The sequence below is a fragment of the Candoia aspera genome, chromosome 7 (genome assembly GCF_035149785.1).
Source record: "Candoia aspera isolate rCanAsp1 chromosome 7, rCanAsp1.hap2, whole genome shotgun sequence".
Taxonomy (NCBI): Eukaryota; Metazoa; Chordata; class Lepidosauria; order Squamata; family Boidae; genus Candoia; species Candoia aspera.
The window spans coordinates 15604447-15623146 of NC_086159.1; the positions used below are offsets into that span (position 1 = coordinate 15604447).

Below are 18700 nucleotides of genomic sequence, written 5' to 3' on the forward strand. Positions count from 1 at the left end.
AAAAACAAAAACGTGCATGGTCTTTACTAATCTTGAATTGATCTAAAGGGATATTGTCCCAACATGGATTTTAAAAGTATTCAGGTTATGTTAAAACTACATAAACCCCCCAAAAACCTACAGTCTCCTGAATCACTCTATCACCACCACATTCTGTTTGGACTGCTCTAAACACATTTATGAAAGACAGTTTATTCTTTAAAAATGAGTAGATAAAGTGATGGAAAGCTTAACATACTAATAGAACTATTTTGTTATAACTCTTAAATTAAATGCATCCACAGCACTAACATCAAAGACTCCACCCAAAACTTTTAACATAGATCAAATATCTCAGCTGGCCCCAAAATAACATCTCAAAACAGCCACTTATCAAGGCAGACAGGGTTAGATGTGCAATCTCAAGGGCACCCTGAGATGGCAAGAAAGTAAGACACAGCAATTTCATCTATTTGCTTTAGAAAGTACAGTGCAATCTTCAGAAAAATAATTAAAAGAAGTAACTTTCATCCACTCATATAAATATGCAAATGTAAATGCAGAAGATTCTTAATTTACACAACTGAAAACTCTGCTTTTATTACAGGGCAAGGAATGAAAGGCTGAAATAGGAATCAGAATCTCTTCCTCTTCTAGAAGCCATAAACAATCAGCCTAGCAAGATGCACCACAAACCATAGTCCAAACCTCATTAAGTTATCACCATGGTGTGACATCAACCAGACTTGGCAGTCCCACTCCAACAATACAGAAATATTTGACTCTTGACTTCCTACGTTAGACAGCTATAGTTTTGTTATTTTGGAGGCCCGTTATCTTCCTTTTAGCACACAATTGCTTGAAAAACAAGCAGAAAGATTCTATATTAATTACTGTACAGTCCTATCATGCAGGCTAGTTTCAATTTTCCCAAACTGCCTCCAAACCTTCGGGCTGCAAGGGGGATGAGTGCTGCTACTCTTTGCATAAGGACATGAAAGGTGAAAGGTCCCCTGTGCAAGCACCGAGTCATGGCTGACCCTTTGGGGGGACGCCGCTTTCGCGACATTTTCTTGGCAGACTATAGAGCGGGGTGGTTTGCCATTGCCCTTCCCCGGTTGTCACCTTCCCTAGCAAGCTGGATGCTCATTTCACCGACCTCGGCAGGATGGAAGGCTGAGTCGACCTGAGCTGGCTACCCGAGAGAGAATCCAGCTTCCGCTGGGATCGAACTTGGGTCGCTGGGAGAGTTTCAGATGCAGTGCTGCCACCTACCACTCTGTGCCACATGAGTCTTTGCATAAGGACATACATGTGTGGAATCTTCCTTCTGAGAAATTTTAGCAAAGCCTCAGTGGAATTTATTCATTTCAAAGTGGTTCAGTAGTTAGCAAAGTTCTCTTCTACGTGTGTGCATATTAAGTTTTTAGGGAGGCAAAACAGACCTAAGATTAAAAAATGTACGCTTTCATAGTTTACAGCACCAGCAACGAACTAGACTGTCCTTGCCCTATTGATGTTAGTAGATAACCTTTTCAGAGAGCACAATGTTCACCAAAAAGCCGGACCCCTCTAATTATATATTTAAGAAACAATGCTTGCCAATTGGGGAGACTTTTGTGTTTAATATAAAGACTACTTTTTAACAGCCTACAGTTAAAAATATTTTTAGAATATTGAGTGTTCATCAGCTTGGAATTAAACAAAGCATTCTCATGCACTCAATTGTAGGACAAACCATAACTAATGTTAATAAACATACGTACCATAAGCAGGTTTCAGAAAAGAAAAAAAGAGCAGAACTTCTGCAAAGTTGGTGCTTAGTTTTAGGGTGACCACATCTTGGTTGCAAAAATCTGGTGACTGCTAGATGGCCTATTTTTTCATCTCTTTGCTGCCATCTAGCGATCCCCTGGATTTCTGCAGATCTGGTATGATCATCCTAGTTTAGATATCCACAATTTTCTTTTTCTTTAAAGTTGTAAGTGCCAAAAATGTGCACATGCAAAGGCTGCTCTCTAACAGCTAAGAAAAGTGGAACCACCAATTTAAGTTTACGGAAGAATGCAAAGAACAGAATGGATCTGAACCATACAAGTCCAAATCTTTGCTCCACAATGAATCTTAATGGCCTTGGTTAAGACCTACTGAGATGTGCAAATACTCAGCTGGTAATTGGATATTACAGGGACCCTTGGAACCTTCTGCTTTTCTCTAGTTTTGCTCCAAAACCAGGGTCAGACCACATCCAACACACTGCAATCCCCTTCTGGAAAACATATCCCCAGAATGGGTGGATCTGCATGTATGAGGCCAGATCACACAATCCAACTTTTTTCTGGATTTACATCTAATGCTAAAAGATAATATGGTTTGGTTTGGTATTAGCATGATGTGTGAAGCCAGCTAGTTATTCAACAAACCATGGTTAAAAAAGAAGGGCTTAGCACATAGTCTGGTGCCAGCTTTAGCTTCCTATGGCATTTAAAATAAAAATTGATTTTTTAAAAACCAAGGTATCTACTTCTACTTACACATTCTAAGTGAAAATTATAGTGCATGAAGAAACTAAGTTGAGAGCAGAGGAATGATGGCTATAATGACTGTCTTCTATTCCTCCTGAAGTCCTTCGTCATTGGTCTGTCTTCTGTAAAATGGATGCTGGAGCAAAAATTGCAACATAATTCTAACTGAGTTTGAAGGCTGAATACGTTTAGGGAACAACTGTTATATCAGCATATGTCCTAGTTCCATACAAAATCAGACTATAAAGATTATATACCAAAATAATGATTTCTTTAGGGTGCATTAAATGGTGTGATCATGAGAAAAAGAAAGGTTCTTATCACTTCATAATTACATTACTGGTTTTCTCCAAAAGGTCAGCTTTTTCCAACATGGTGGCCCTCAACTCACAAAATCCCAGACTCACACTGCTGAACTGCTGGCTTGGAAGTACAATCCCATGGCTACTAATTAGGGGTAGATGGGTGGAGGAGAAATAACAGAATCACTACTTTCTGGTCAAATATCTTGGTTCCCCACACCTTCAAAGTGTAGCAACTGCACATAATTTGTAGTAAAATTATTATCTAGAGAGGCCCTCGGATTACAGTAACGATTTGGAATACATTTCCTTGTTGTTGTAATAACAAAGGGCCTCCATATTAAGCAATTTGAAGTGGGGTTACATGCAGACAAAGCATTCCACTGAGCACATTTCCTTTTAGAGCAAAGCTTCCTTGACTTTTCCTAGCTTTAACTACTCCTGTTCTCCCACTCAATAGCTAATCTCCTTCCTCGTCTGTAGTACAAGTATGGCCAATTCTCTCTCTAACGCAAAAGCCATCTACAAATGAATTTCTGTCTCCTTCCAGATTTCAGCCAAGGCAACGTGTCCAACGATCATCACAGCACTCTTGATCTTTCTAAACTGGGTTCCTCCTTTTCTCTACAGCTCAGGGACAAAAATGACATAGGGTAGTTTTTCAGTTTACTTCAAAAATTTGTAGAACATTTATCAGTAATACTGACTGCAGAACTGGTTTAGGTGAATAACTTTACCAGGTCCAAATTAATTTTGAAACGTCCCATCAGAGCACAAACCAGAAATATTTCTTAAATTTCAGAATATAAGTAAAATATATAAGAATAGAGAGAACTTGAAGAAAGAAGAACAAAAAAAGAACTTAAAAGTGCAGAAATAAAAAGAGAGAAAAAGAGTGACTTCCAACTCTCTTCAGTACAGATACAAGCATAAAAATACATTAACCTCTTACTCTATTTTATCTATAAAACACATTATTTCTATATTCCTATATAATCCTAATCATCAAATACCAAGATTAAAACTTCACCTTTTTCACTTTCAAGCAAAAAGTCCAAAAGTGGTTTCCAAGTAGAAACAAAATTAGACAAATCATTTTCTTTAATCAATGTAGTCAGTTTCACCATCTCTGCCAGCTCCATTAATTTCGCTAAACCAGAAATATTTCTTGAAGGCCTTTCATTAAGGACAGGTTAAGGATAGATCATGTTTTTTTAATGTATCTACAACTTCACAATCCAATATTATACCGATTATACTCACATTCACTCACTCCTGGTTTAGGGAGGGACCCATAAACATAACTCATGCAAATCATACGTAACTGAACGTATGATTTGCATGCACAAGATTCAATCTCTGAATTTCTAAGTACAGCAGGAAAAATTCTTGGATGAAGCTTTAGGTGGACCCATTGTGTGAGAGAGCTTCCTATGTATTAACAGCGCACATAAAGTATTTTGCTCAGTATGGAATCATATTACAGGTAGACCTCGCTTACCGACTGCCTCATTTAGCAACCATTCAAAGGTACAATGGCGCTGAAAAAGTAACTTTATGACCACTCCTCACATTTATGACCTGCGTGTCATCCCTGTGGTCATATGATTGACATTTGGGCACTTCATAACCGGCCGGCATTTATGACCATCGCAGAGGTCACATGATGTCTCGCTTAACAACTGAGGTGAGTCACTTAATGACTGCACTGAAAGTGATGTCATAAGTCTATTGCAATCACATGTTTTGCTTAGCAACCATGGTGCTTAGCGATGGTGTTGCTGGTCCCAATTGTGGTCGCTAAGCAAGGACTACCTATATTCTGTCAAGAGCATTAGCTATACTTAAGATTACCATCCAACATACACTAAGTAAGTAGTTAAGAATTACTGAAGAAAAATCAATTGCTATCATACTATATATCCCTTGGACCCAGTTGTGATGAACCCTGAACAGAATGTGCCAATAAATAGGCTATTATCTAAGGAGCTGTACTCGTGTGCATATAAATTTACCTACAGTATGTGTCAAGAGGCAAAACCTTGGGTTTTTTGTTCCTGTCTAACTAAGCATTTCACAGCAGGGAAATCCTCTTTTTTTTCTATTGGATTGCAAGTTAATCTTTAGAAACTACTTGATTCAACATAGGGTTGCTGCTGCTCAGAAGAGAGAGGAAAACCTCTCCCTGCATGCATAAATCTGCACTCTGGAGTGGAGCCACAATATTTCACCCTGTGGTTGTTGTAGTAGTGCCATACTTAGTACTGTCTGAAGGTAATTTTCTCCAGTAAAATGGCTCTTCTTCCCAAGTGCATTTGATTTCCATCTCTGCAGGATACAGCCTTTCTAAAGCAGCTTTCTCTGTCTTAACCAAACCTACCGTCTCGCCCAGTGCTTTAGAAAGGTGAATAAAATACTTGACACGCAGCTAATGGGAACTTTTAGTAGAAAGTAACTGCAGCTTCCCTTCTCTCCAGCAGGGGAATGGATGATAGCTGTCTGAGCGCAACTCTAATATACAACAAGGTGAATGCCACAGAATTTGACGAGTAGGCAGATCAAAAGAATAATCTATGGAGACTTTACACACACACACAGTCAGAATTGGAAAATAATATTTCAGCCTCTGAAAAAATATAAGGTGCCCACATCAAATACTTTCCTACCCCTGAAATGCATACCTGTTCTTGATACATGTAACTGAGTATTTTCTTCCCTGCCTTTCTGTGCCGTTTATCCCATGAAGTTGAACTAGCAGCCACAGACTTTGGGAAGAGACTGGGATCTCTCCTGCACCACCTTATGCTGTTTTGTTTTATTTTACCTCTTCATTTAAAACAGCATTTCTGATTTGTCAGAATTCTCTGGCAGCCAGCAAAGCTTCTCAAGGCGACGGTTTAATTTAAAGCAATTTCAAAAATTAAAAAATTCATATACAGCAGCATTAAGAAAAAGGAAGCATGATTTTAAAAACAGAGAGAACAATGAACACATTTGGTATCAAAACGTCCAGAGGAAACCAGAATATTTTAACATCTGCTAAAAAGTAAACGAAAAAAAAAAGTCAATCTAACTTGCCCAGGGATGTAAGTTCCATGGTTGGGGTGGTGGGGTTGTGGAGGTGGCACCAGAGGAAAAACGCATCCCATGTTTCTATTAACCAAGTTTATGTGTCTCATCACCAAGAGAAACTTGGTTAATAGAAACCAAGAACGTCAGCTAAAGGCAGCTACCAAAAGGAGGAAGGAGCCTTTCAAATATTCTGCCCCAGACCATTAGGACTTTATCAGTAACAAACGGGCAACCACTGCCACTGATACAAGGTTGTTTACAGCGACAACCCACCCCACCGGGTTGTTGTTGTGGGGAAAATAGAAGGCAGGATTATTAGGTATGTTTGCCATCTTGCGTTATATATAAACAGGTGGGATAAAATAATAATAATAATAATAATAATAATAATAATAATAATAATAATAATAATAATACAAAGGGATATCAGGGAGCATTCAAGCTATCTTTGTACACTTCCCAACACTTTTAAAAGTGTTAGAATACTTTCACTGGCAACTTCTAGACTGTTGCAGTTTAGAGCTACTATATCTAGGCTGATAAGTTCCAGGGAACCATTAGATGGCAACAAAGAGTTAGTTTTACTACATCTCTGCTGCCATCTACTTCTCATCTGGAATTTTACAGCATAGACACAATAGCCCTAAATAAATAAAACATCTCTTAAACACATAATAAAATTTTTCACATGATTGTAATAATCACATTAATAATGCAGTCTTCTGCAATTTCCCACAATCAGTGCAACAAAAGTTGCCCAGGATAAGCCCACAATCATTGTCACATGTTTTCAGTATATCCAAAAACAAATTTATTAACTTATTTTCCTTTCTATTTTTTTAGAGTTTACAATATACATTAGTAAGTTATTATTTTTGTTTAGCAGATGCTATTTCCATATCACACCGGTCTGTATTTGTACATGAATGTTTAACATTTGCCTTACTGACAGAATTAAATCTGAACAGACATTATTATTCGTCTTTTATCTTGCCTTTCTAATAGTCATCACAAAGACAATTGGATATTACTGGGGTCAAATCACAAATATATTTGCTTCCTGTGATGAGAAAATCCTTAAGAAATATTTTAAAGGCTTACAAGTCTTTCATTCTTCCTCCAACTTTTCTCTCCAAGAAATTGCTTTGAATACAGCCACAACTTTAAACTTGTTATCTAAGATTTATTTTCAAACTAGCTTTTGGAACCTTTGTTTTTCCTTTTGCTCAGAAGGAATTACTTTATGAAGGTACTTTATCATAGCAGCCAGTGCCTGAAAAATGGATATCGATGCCCAACAGTCTCAGTTTTAGAAAGGCAATTATTATTTTGAAGTACTATCCCTCTAGAAATTTTCAATTCACTGCCAATCAGTCCCATCCCAGCATATTTCCTTTGGGTGAGTGAAGCAATGACATGGCTTCTCCAGCCTCAGAAAAATCTTCACTATAACATTTAAATACTGGAAATAATACAAAGTCAGTTTTTCACATGTTCTCGTTCTAGCATTAGCAAGTTCAAATCCATGCAATTGCTTTTAGGAGACGATAAAGCCAATGTTTTATCCTGGTATAATGCCCTGCATTCCAGTTGTCTAACTCTTGTATTCTTGCATTCAAGTTGTCTAACTCTCTTACAATACATACTTGAAAATTGAAATGCAAATATGTTTTCCTTCTTTTTTTGGCTTTTATAATAAGCATAGCCCATACTGAAACAATAGCATTAACACTGCATTTAGAGAAAACATATCAAGCAAAAGAAGAAGAAAAAATTACCATACATCAAATAGACCACAAGTCTCATTGTCAAGCCAGAACTTAGCCCTGAGACTGTTTATTGCCTAAAAAAATAAAATAAACATCCATTGTTTGAAGAAATATACAGAATATAGGCAATGTTTCAACAACACATACACAAAACACAAAAGTGAGGTTTAATCCAAATTACGAACAATCCAATACTCTACTGCCTGAAACCCATGCATCTTGGGTTACAATATGAGCATGTGGCATTTCGACCTTTCAACCGCCTTTTTCTTGAGTTCTGAGTTAAGTTCTTTTTTTGACAAAGTAGTAAGCATAAACAAGGACTTACCAGATTGGAATTGGTGGCATTGGAATCATCTTCTGGAAAGGGGATATAGATAGCTAAGGCCACACAATTGGCAAAAATAGTCAGTAAAATAATAATTTCAAATGGTCTGAGGAATGGAGTTAAGGAAGAGAGTTAGTTTCTTTAATCGTATAAGCCAATTACACTGGAAGAAAAAAAAGGTGAAAAGAATTCTGTTTAAAGAAGACTTTTGTAATCCTTTGTATTTTGAAAAGAAACACATGCCTTTAAAGTGCTTTTTCACCTTCCCAGCCAAGTTTCTTCCTAATATGTCAAAAGCACAGTAGGCCAGTCGTGTGCCAGAGTACAATAGATTTCTTAAGCATTTTTTTGTCTTTATTTAGGCTGAAATTTATTTATTTCCATCTTTGCTGGGCTGTTTTGAGCAGACAGACTGCTTCCAACTCTTACTTTCTAACTTCATTTGCAATACTGTTTCAACATCATCTATCAATTAAGAAAAATTGTTCCTTCAAAATAAAGCAACATTTAAAATTCTCTTTCTACCTTCTTTTGTCTTATGTGAGTCTCTGTGTCTTCTTTCTGTCATGTTTGGGAAATACATTTAAAGGATGAATATTCAAAGAAGCTCTAGGGAGCTTAAAGGATATAAGGATTTATTTAAAAAGAAAACCTTCATCTCAGAAGTTTTTACATATCTACACATGCAAGGTTACTTTAAAGGGCACATCTAACCTGTAAAAATATGGCTTGGCTCACTGGTTGCACTGCATGTCCTGTATTCAGGAACTAACTTCTAGTTTGTGACCAGGTTCAATGTCGTAGGCCTGCTTTATCCTGTTTTTCCCTTTTGGTTTAATTTGTTTGCATAATGGTAGAGAAGATGCATCCAATGAAAAGCAAGATATAGCAGTATGACCCTGAAATATTTTACTTTGCCCCATTTGCTTTTCTAGTTGTTGATAACAGAATGTATTTAATAGGAAAACCCTAGCTCCATTAAAATTTGATTTTGGTTTCCCATCTCCAAACTTGCATTGTTTTTTTCTGTACAGTAGTTGCTCCTGTATAGTAGAGATGGGTGGAACCAAAGTATCTGGTACTGCAGAAGTTCAAATATAATCTTCTTCCCTATAGTATTGTGTTTTACTCTTTAAGGTCAAATGCACAAATATAAATCATAGTATGGCAGCTTCTGGAAATAGAACTGTATGAAGACAACATCACGTGGAAATCAATATATCAAAGCAGCAACCTACACATACAGTATCTGGAAACGACAACAATTAGGTTGATGCAAATATTTGATGCAGAGATTCAAAACAAGCCTGATTTGATCAAATCTCCAAACTGAATTGATTTCTGAATATAATTATGTGGTTCTGCATCAATTCAAACAAGTTGAATGCTTCTGTGAATATGCACAAAGGTTTTTCCTTAATTGCTTAGGAAATCCATGTAGAACAGAGCTGATTCAACAATTCAGTTTTAAATCTGAATGGACTTGAATCATTTTCCAAATTAATATGAACAAAACTGAATCAATTTTCTGAATCAGACTGATGATTCAAATAGGAATTTTATTGATTTGTATACCATATCAGTGAACTTTGCAAATAAACAGTATTTCATTCATATGGTAAAAAGAAAAAGGACTACATGGAGAATAAGTGTTATAGTACTTCATATACAGGTTTACTATGCTGAGCTGTCCCCATATCCTTGTTTTTTTATGAAATATATTTATATTAACAAAATATATGTATATTTATATCTAATTTTGAGATTGGATTAGTTCCCACCTGGTTAAGTTTTAGGAAAGCCATTAAAATTGGTAGCCAAATCCTTAGGAACTGTGACACCTCATCCACCTCCAAAATTATGGGTTTTTGTTTGATGCTCGATTGTTTTGTAAGTGCTGAAGTTTTTGTAACTATAACTGCAGTTGGTTATTTTGATTTTTTTTTACCTTCTTCATGGAAGTGGGGAATGTAAATCACCCAGAGTCCTTTTAGAATAGAGGAGCATATAAGCCCAATCAATCAATCAATCAATCAATCAATCAAATGCTTTATGTACTACAGAGTACACAAAATAAAATAGGCTTCTTGCATATAGTTGTACCAATTTTGCTTTCTCCAGAATAGTTAATGATCAGATTGAAATATGGAATATGGAAAAGCAAGACATTCTGAACTAGAGAAAGTAAGCAATTAACATTTGGTTCCAGAGATGCATTTTGCCCCAGTTCTTTTAGATAGCTAATGCCCTGTTCATAATTTTATGCTGACCTGCATAATGACTTAAGCATTCAAAATCTCTGTTCAACTATTTCCTTTTCTATTAAAATAGATTATAATATTTTTTTTATTTTCTCATAGGAACACATTTGAGAAGACTTAAATAGGTTTCTTTTTAGCAAAAGGAAAGATAAGTTAATGAATGTCCAAGAAATAATTACTATACTGAGAAATTTCACTATGTCTTGATTTGAGAGAGAGAGAGAGAGCACATTTTTATATAAAGTTTGTTTTTATCATTTCATAATAGTTTTTCATCTGTGACGCTATACCTGCATATGTCTCAAGAAGTTGGAGAAAGTTATACAGGATTCTTGATGCATCTGGTTGGTCAATGCAGGCAGAAGGGATTAGATCAGGGTTTCTCAACTTTGGCAACTTGAAGATGTATGTTCAACTCCCAGAATTGCCTGGGACATGGCTGGGGAATTCTGGAAATTGAAGTCCACACATCTTCAAGCTGCCAAGATGGAGAAACGCTGGTTTAGATCAAAGATTGATGAGTTCCAGCACTTTATATCCCAAATCAAGTAGCCTAATACTCTTTGGAAACTCACAAGCAGGGCATGATGGTACAGGCACACTATGTTTCTTCCTCCAAGACCTGGTAAGAATCTGGGAGAATGCTCCATTCCTAAGACAATGGCCATCTGCACGATGTGCCTGGTGCCTTCCAGATGAATTGGGATTACAATAACGTGGTTAAGACCGCTGGAAGTTTTTTGTCCTAACAAATCTGGAAGGCAGCAAGTTGGGAAAAGCTGTATAATGCTGTTACATAGATTGCAATATAATCACCAGATGGATTTTATTTGTCAACAGCAAGTCCATAATGACTCCAAATATGTGATTCGGCATAGGATCCCATTCCTGAGATGCTGGGAGGATTTCAATTGTTTCTTTGTTGTGTGTTTTCCAAAAGAATATCTATCTCCAGAGACTGACTTAACTGCATTGTTCAACCATTTCCAGATCTCATCCCTGTCCCCTCTTATTTTACAACACATCATTCGGTTCAGCCAGCGCAAATCTCTTCCATTTATCAGACTTTTACTTGTGTGAATTGCCTAGAGATGCATAGTTACTCAGATGCCAGGCAAATAAACAAATACGAGCTTGGCCCCCTTAAGTTGACCATCCATCATGGGATGCCAAATTCAGAGCTCCTTTGTCAAGGAAAGTAACAAATAAAACTAATCCAGCAGATCAAACGGTAGCAGAATGGAAAAAAAGAAAAAGGAGATGCTGGAGGACATCTATGAACTTTGCAGTGACAAGTCAATTTTTAAACTCCCCTAATATTGAAGGAAAATTGTTTTAAATACTTGAGTAAGATGGTGAGACTTTCTATTTATCCCTCTTACTTTCCTTAGGAACATACCACTCACTAGAAATTCAATTTCAAAGCCAAAAGGGCACGTACCTTCTTGTGTTTAAATCAGAATCTGGTTAAAAAAAACAATTAGATAAAGATCTGGATCAAGATGATATTTGATCAACTGGGTACTTGTAACGGGGTTTGTTGTTCAGTTACAGATAAAAGTTTGGAAGAGCAGATTGCGGAAGGATCACAGAAAATGTCTTTTGATATCCAGCATCTGGTCATCTCCTGTTTCCTTACCCAATCAAGACAGAAACAATATTTGAGTGTAAGATGGTCAATGAAACACTCCTGTATCCTGCCACAGTTTTCATTCTTCTGTAAGCAGGCATGCCTTGCCCTCCATAAACCTGATAGAAACCAATCCCAGCCTACGGCTTAAAATTATTCCATTTTATCTGCATCCCCTCAAACTAATCTGCATGCTTATTTACATTTCCAACCAACCCGATGCAACCCTTGTTGGTTCCCACATTGCTACATCAGAAAAGGATATTTCCATTCAACAATACTGATACATGCCCTCCGGATGGGGTTTTTCAGCGTTAAACACAGCAGTGCCCGGGGAGGACGCGTAGCTGTCGTGGTACCCTGTTTTTTCTGTTTCCCATACTGTTGCCGTTTCCTCTGTGTGGAGCTAGCGGTGGATATGGTTGCATTGCCAGCAGCACCCATCAACTTGGCCTGCCTGGCAGCATCGATAGCAGCCTGCCAGGAGAGGGCTGCACCCGGAGTAGGGATATGCTCAGGTGCCAGCCCTGTTGCTGCATTGGCATTCATGTTGGCATGAGCCGGACGGGGACTCACATAGTTGGAACCTAGGAGAAGTGAGAAAAAGAAGAGGTTGAAGATACAGCTGAGAAAGGCAGCACAGCCTATAGCCCAATGTCATTCCACACTTACTCCACCAGGACACAACAGTTGTGTTCTTTTACAAGAACAAAAACAAGGATATGCAAGCTAGAATATGTTTATCCATATACAGAAAACTCATTCCAGTATCGAATCGCACTGTATGGCCAGGAAACAATGCAGCTCAGGACATCTACCTTCGATATTGAAACAAGAGCACAACCACTTAAAAAGAAACACATACCAAATTCTTAGATTTTTAATGTACTGTTATTGTATTCTTAGCAACCAGAATTGCAGGGAGAGCACTTGTGATTTTCTGCCTCAAATGACAAAATCACTTGCCTGAGTTGGGTAAAGTACGTAAATCTTAACTTGGGACAGATGTTCACCGTTTTCTGGTCCTCATGAGGCAAACAACGTGCCTTTGTTCAGCCCTGAGTCAACCACTATTCTATGCATCCTCTAAAAGTTTTTATTCAGTCTGAAGCAGTAGCTTTGAAGATTTGTGGCTCCAGAACCTAATATGTCACCATAAGTCTTTTGTAATAAAAATGCTAGTGCTCAAAATGTCTACTTGACAGGCAAGTAAAAAGAGCACAGATGTTGTAACAATCTGTCTGAATACTCCAGTTTCTATGTTACATATTAAAAAGAAAATTTGTGGCTGGAATGATGTAACATTTTTCCTACTGAAATGGCAATGGAAAGAAAAAAAGTTAAGCAGCAAGAAAAAAAAAACTTGTGAAAGTGGACATGCCCTGAAAGTCATCAGGGCCTTTACTGCACTTTAGTCACATAACTTGGCATAAGTCATTTTGGAGGGTTTTTTCCCATAGAAAGTTGCCTTTCATAAAGATGCTGTTATCAGGATTACTCAAAGGAAGTAAAAAGTAATCCAAAGTGTTTTATCATTGCCTTCTACTGGAATGTATTTTTCACCCCGTTTCCCAATTTAATTTGCAACCCTGGTATTTTCTGGTGATCTCCCATCCAAGTATTAACCCAGTTATGTTAGCCATGCAGAGTTGTGACACAAAAGATGGGTGTCCATACAAGTCTTTTAAATAAATAAATATACAAAACTTTTCCCTGCACAAAAGTTTAGGACATGCAAAATCTAGGACATTTTGGACATTTCAGTTTTAATTACTTATCATGAGCATGAACATGACTTTATGGAAATCAACTACATAGACAATTTTTCGTCTGTACATTTGAAGGTGGAAATGTACCGATATATTGATCAAAGAATCTTTGCTATTAAAGACATGTTGTTAGCATTAATTGTCAAACATGCAAGACACTTTATTCTTCACATACACAGTTCTAGCTTCTCCTTGATACCTTGCCCCTGTTTTATCTTATATTTTGCTTTGGTCAAATCTGGTAATATTTCAGACTAGTATGAAAAATCTCACACATCCACTTTGAAGTCATTTGCAACACTATTGAACAGTTCTTATAACAGAGAAACTGCACACTTAATTTTTAAAGAGAAAAATGTCTAGTTCAAGCTTACACAGGAACAACAAATTCAGCTATGGAAACCTTGTTCTATAATAAGCAGAACAAGCAGAATTTTCAGTATTTTCGAAGACTCTTTTCCCCCTCTTTCACATGAGGGTATAGCTCTTTCTCTTTTTCATTTGGGGGGTGTTGCTATAGAGTACTTTCGGGGGATGTCTTCAAGTCAGTCTTGATTCCTGGCAATTGCCTGGATCAGTCCCTGCAGTTTTCTTGGCAGCATTTTTGGACATGGTTTGCCACTGTCATCTTCTTCTTCCTAGGGCTGAGAGAAAGTGACTGGCCCAGAGTCACCCAGCTGGCTTCATGCCTAAGGCAGGACTAGAACTCAGGGTCTTCCTCTTTCTAGCCTAGTGCTTTTAACCACCAGACCAAACTGACTCTCATAGAGTACTAAACTCTAGTATATTTGTGCTGTAAATGTGCTGTACTTCAAACTTTGAAATACATTGATTTGTGGTCTAAATAATCTTGTGGTTATTTTCAAGTAGCATTACAAGTCCTATCTGTCCTGTTCAGACTATGAGGCGGCTAATCAGAATTACTCTTAAAATTCTTTATTGATAATAATTATTTTCAATAACAAAAGTCCTTGTAATAAGTTAGGCAATGCAATTCAAATCAAGTCCACCCAGGCTGTAAAGGACAACCAGGCAATGCTGCAGTTTCGGACTGTGGCAAGGCAGTGAGGCAGAACTCAGCTGGTTTTCTTGTTGAGGCTGCAAGACTTGAAGGAGCTAGAGTGTGTGGCAAAGAGGAGGCTTGAGACACAAGTCTGCGAATGGGCACGCAGGCTGGACCAGGCTGGAACACAGAGGCTAGACAAAGCTGGACTGGAGCATCTAGGCAAGGCTTGGGGCTGGAGGCAAGGCTGGACTGGGCTGGAGTGTCTAGGCAAGGCTTGGATCTGGAGACAAGGCTGGACTGGACTGGAACATCTAGGCAAGGCTGAGATCTGGAGGCACACCCGGATCGTGCTGGAATGACACGGTGAGGCTTGGAGCTCGACGCGAGGCTGTGCTCAGCAGGGACGGCAAGGAGAGGCTTGACTGGAGCAACTTGTACAGGAAGCAGGTCCGCGAAGGCAGAAGGCACTGGCTCTGGTTTCACGCTAGCTACAGGCAAGGCTTCTAATGCTGGTAAGGACTCTTCCACAGGTGCTGTGAGCTCGAAGGATCAGTTGTCTCTGGCCACTTGCTCTTGGCACGCCTGCCTTTTAAAGCAATCCTTCCCGCACCATTTCTCCTGTGCAGCCAATCGGACTGCCTTTTGATTGGCGCTTTTCTCCGCTCTTCTTGCTCATGTGCTGACTGGAGGATTCAATCCTCCCTCCGAAGATTGTCCAATCAATGCCTCCAATTTCTCCCACTCTGCTGAGTCATTTCCTGGTTTCTGTTTTTTCAATTTCTTCCTGTTAAGTTTCATTTTCCCCTTGAAAACCCTGGTAAGTTTCATTTTCGGAGTCAGATTCAGACTCAAACCTCACACTATCATAGAGTGCAGAAGACAGGAAGTGGGGAAGGAAACAACATGGAGGACCAAGAATGCAATGTCTCAAAGTGTTATGTAATAAACAATTAATTCATTTTTAAGTTATGGTATACTCTGGAATCTGCGTTAAGAACTCTCTAAGAAAGAACACAATGGTTATCTTAACAAACAATACTGAATGGAAATCAGACATCCTTCACAGTTTGGACATTTCCGTTCTAAAAACTTAAACCCTCCTTCAGGTCTTATCCTGCACATGATAATAATACTACAGAGGAAAATAACTGGCTGCTCCAAAATCTCCTCTCTTGCATAACTTCTACCTGCCCTCATCATTCATGGATTGGGCAGAATGTTAAATCGGGAAGGAACTGTGCACCAGCAGAGCAAGCCTCCTTAAAATGTCTCCTTCCTCTTGCCATTCCTTTTTTCCAACACACAGGGGTGGCATGGAAAAATAACACCGTTTATAAGAAAAAAGTTCATGTTTTCTGGGTTTTTTTTTTAATGTATAGGTATTTGTACAACACGGTAAATTAAACTTTTCATACTAAAAAATAAACAATTCTGGTAGTGGCCCTCCTGAACTTTGATTTTCTATTCAATAGAAATCCACACTCAGACTTCACAATATTAGAGAGGAGAGAAGGACATTATAGAGATTATATGGAATGACCTCAACTATGCCAGGAAACAATTTTCACAGCAGGGAACAGACCATGCACTTGAAAAACACATTTTGTAAATTATGAGGTCTACCTCTAGTTAAACCAATCAGCCACTAGCTAAGAAAACAATCTGCCAACAACTTTACTCTGGAGTTTTCTATCACACAATTTGAAATTCTTTTAGAAGTTTTTGTTCAATGTTGAACCAGATTATGGCTCCTGTTGAGGTATATTTCTAATATTTTTTATTATGAAGATAGATTGCCTATAGTTATGTAGATATGAGCCTACTTAATTATTCCTTCATGCCATGTGGGAAACATATTCCATTTGTCTAAGCACTGGTTATTCTTGAAAGATTTTCATCTCAGAGAAGGTATTGTTGCAGGTTGTGTGTTCAAAACATAGATAAAATGGTGAGAAAACTCCTATGAATGAGGTAGAGGAGTTGGGTCATCCTGTATGGAAAAGTGAACCTGCAGTTTGCACAGATTGTCCCATGATTTTAAAAATAATTATTAGCCAAACAAATAGTAATTTTTGCAGGCAGATTAATTACAGGCCTGTGAGTCAATATACAGTGGAAAAAGACCAAGGACAGGAAAGTAAATTCTGAGGAGTTTAATATGTATTGAATGAAAATGAACAGAACATCTATTTCTTCCCAGATGACTGTTGATTTCATATTGTTTATCTAGAGCTGGTAGTAAAACAAAGAACATAAATCTAAAGGGGGAATATCTATTCTGTGAAATGATCTGTTAAAACTGAATACAGGGTAAAAAATTCTCTCTCTGGTAGAAAATGCCCACATATTGTGCAGAGGCAAGCTATAGACACCTTACATCTAGTCTAACATAACAGACAATACACAACACACAACACAACCTAGGTTCACACAAACATACTGTACAACTAACAGAGAACTTATTTCCCTCGCACCAGGAATATGTGGTTTGTAAAATTAGTTTCCTTCAATTACTTTGTAGAAACACCACCACTATGTCCTTTTGGACATGTTCTTTCCTAACTGTCAGCCCATTTGAAAGTCTGTGCCAAAGATGTGTGGCTTTCACACCTGTCTTCACAACCTCTCTGTGGACCACAATGCAGAAAATGGGCTGATTCCACATGGATTTTCTAGGGAAAAGCTTTCTATAAAACACTATATAGTTTTTGAATGGATTTGTCCTGCCATTTTATTTATTCATTGTTCATTGAGATCATATACCAACATAAAACTAATAATATAACAATTACGCTAAATAGAATAAAATATCATATTGATAGAATAAAATAAAGTAAGAATTATTAGCATAGAATTATCAAGCATAGGGATTAAACCTCCTAGGGTCCCTCCTTGTGGGGGAGAGGGGCGGTGAAAAAAATATGATAAAATATGATAAATAAATAAATAATAAAACCAGGGAGAGACCAATAAAATTACTATCTATAGTCTAAATGCTATAAGTAATTAAGGTAGATAACTGTAGATAGATACATAAGAAGTACTAGGATTTATAAGACAGTAGGAGAGTGTAAAGCTATGCTAACTTATATTGAGCCTAATACTTACTGAAGCCCTACTAGGGTTTGTTGGGATTATGACAGTAATGATCCAACCAACTGCAACAAGGAAATAGCAAGATAAAACATGGAATGGTATGTGTATATTTGAAGCGGGGAGGAAAGGAGGACAGACGAAAAGGAGGGAAAGATTATAGCATACATTGAGTTTTGGCAATTTATGCCATTTTATGTTTGGTTCTTGGATACAAAATGTTTCCCAGAAAGTCCAGAAAGACAAAACGGGAAACTGAAAGAGGAAAAAAAAACCTACAGAACACGCACCAATCTTTACTGCTCCCTGTTCTGCACAGTGCTCTGATTTGTCCTCCACCAATTTTGGTGGAGTGGAATTTAGTTGCATCATACCGCCTGGAAGACTTGGATTCACAATGCTGCTACAACCTGAGCAAAGATGCTCTATTTAGTCTCTGCTTGGGCAATTTTCCCCTGAGAATTTGACTGCTCTAAGTATTACTTGAAAAAAATAAAACTTTTAAATGATGTTGTATTATTTATTCATGTGTACCAATTTGCCACATATTAGGATGGGCTGAAATTACTTTAATGGTAGGTCTTAGTTTACATTAGGAAATCAGACTAGGTTTAGAATGTCTTCTTCAATATTATTTTTGTGTTAATCACTTCTAAGTTAATTGACAAAATTGTTCCATTTTTCCCCTCTCTATAGATCATCCCTTAATGGCTACTTTTTGAAATCTTTAAAAAATATTCATGATTGATTAATTAACCTTGGTTTGATTTTCACCCATGCTTTATTGTCTCACTACATTATCCAGTACAGAAAATTGCTTGATTGGGGTTTAATTGTCTTGTTTGCCTGTATTCTCCTCCTCTTTGACTTTATTTTGCTTTTTGTGTCTCTCCATGTGTGTGTGACTATATTCATATTTTAGTACCAGAGTATTTTTTTCCTCTCTGTTTAGCATAATCCAAGAAG

At 37.6% G+C, this 18700-nt stretch overlaps 1 protein-coding gene across 1 annotated transcript in view; it reads right to left on the reverse strand.

Annotated features, from left to right (window-relative positions):
- The window catches only part of CACNA1C (calcium voltage-gated channel subunit alpha1 C), a 506884-nt gene that overhangs the window by 444365 nt on the left and 43819 nt on the right, over positions 1–18700 (reverse strand). The window contains exons 2-3 of the mRNA XM_063309210.1: positions 12117–12453; positions 7976–8081 (exon numbers count right to left, since the gene is read on the reverse strand). Of these exons, the coding sequence (XP_063165280.1) occupies positions 7976–8081; positions 12117–12453 (443 nt within the window). The remainder of the gene's footprint in view (positions 1–7975; positions 8082–12116; positions 12454–18700) is intronic.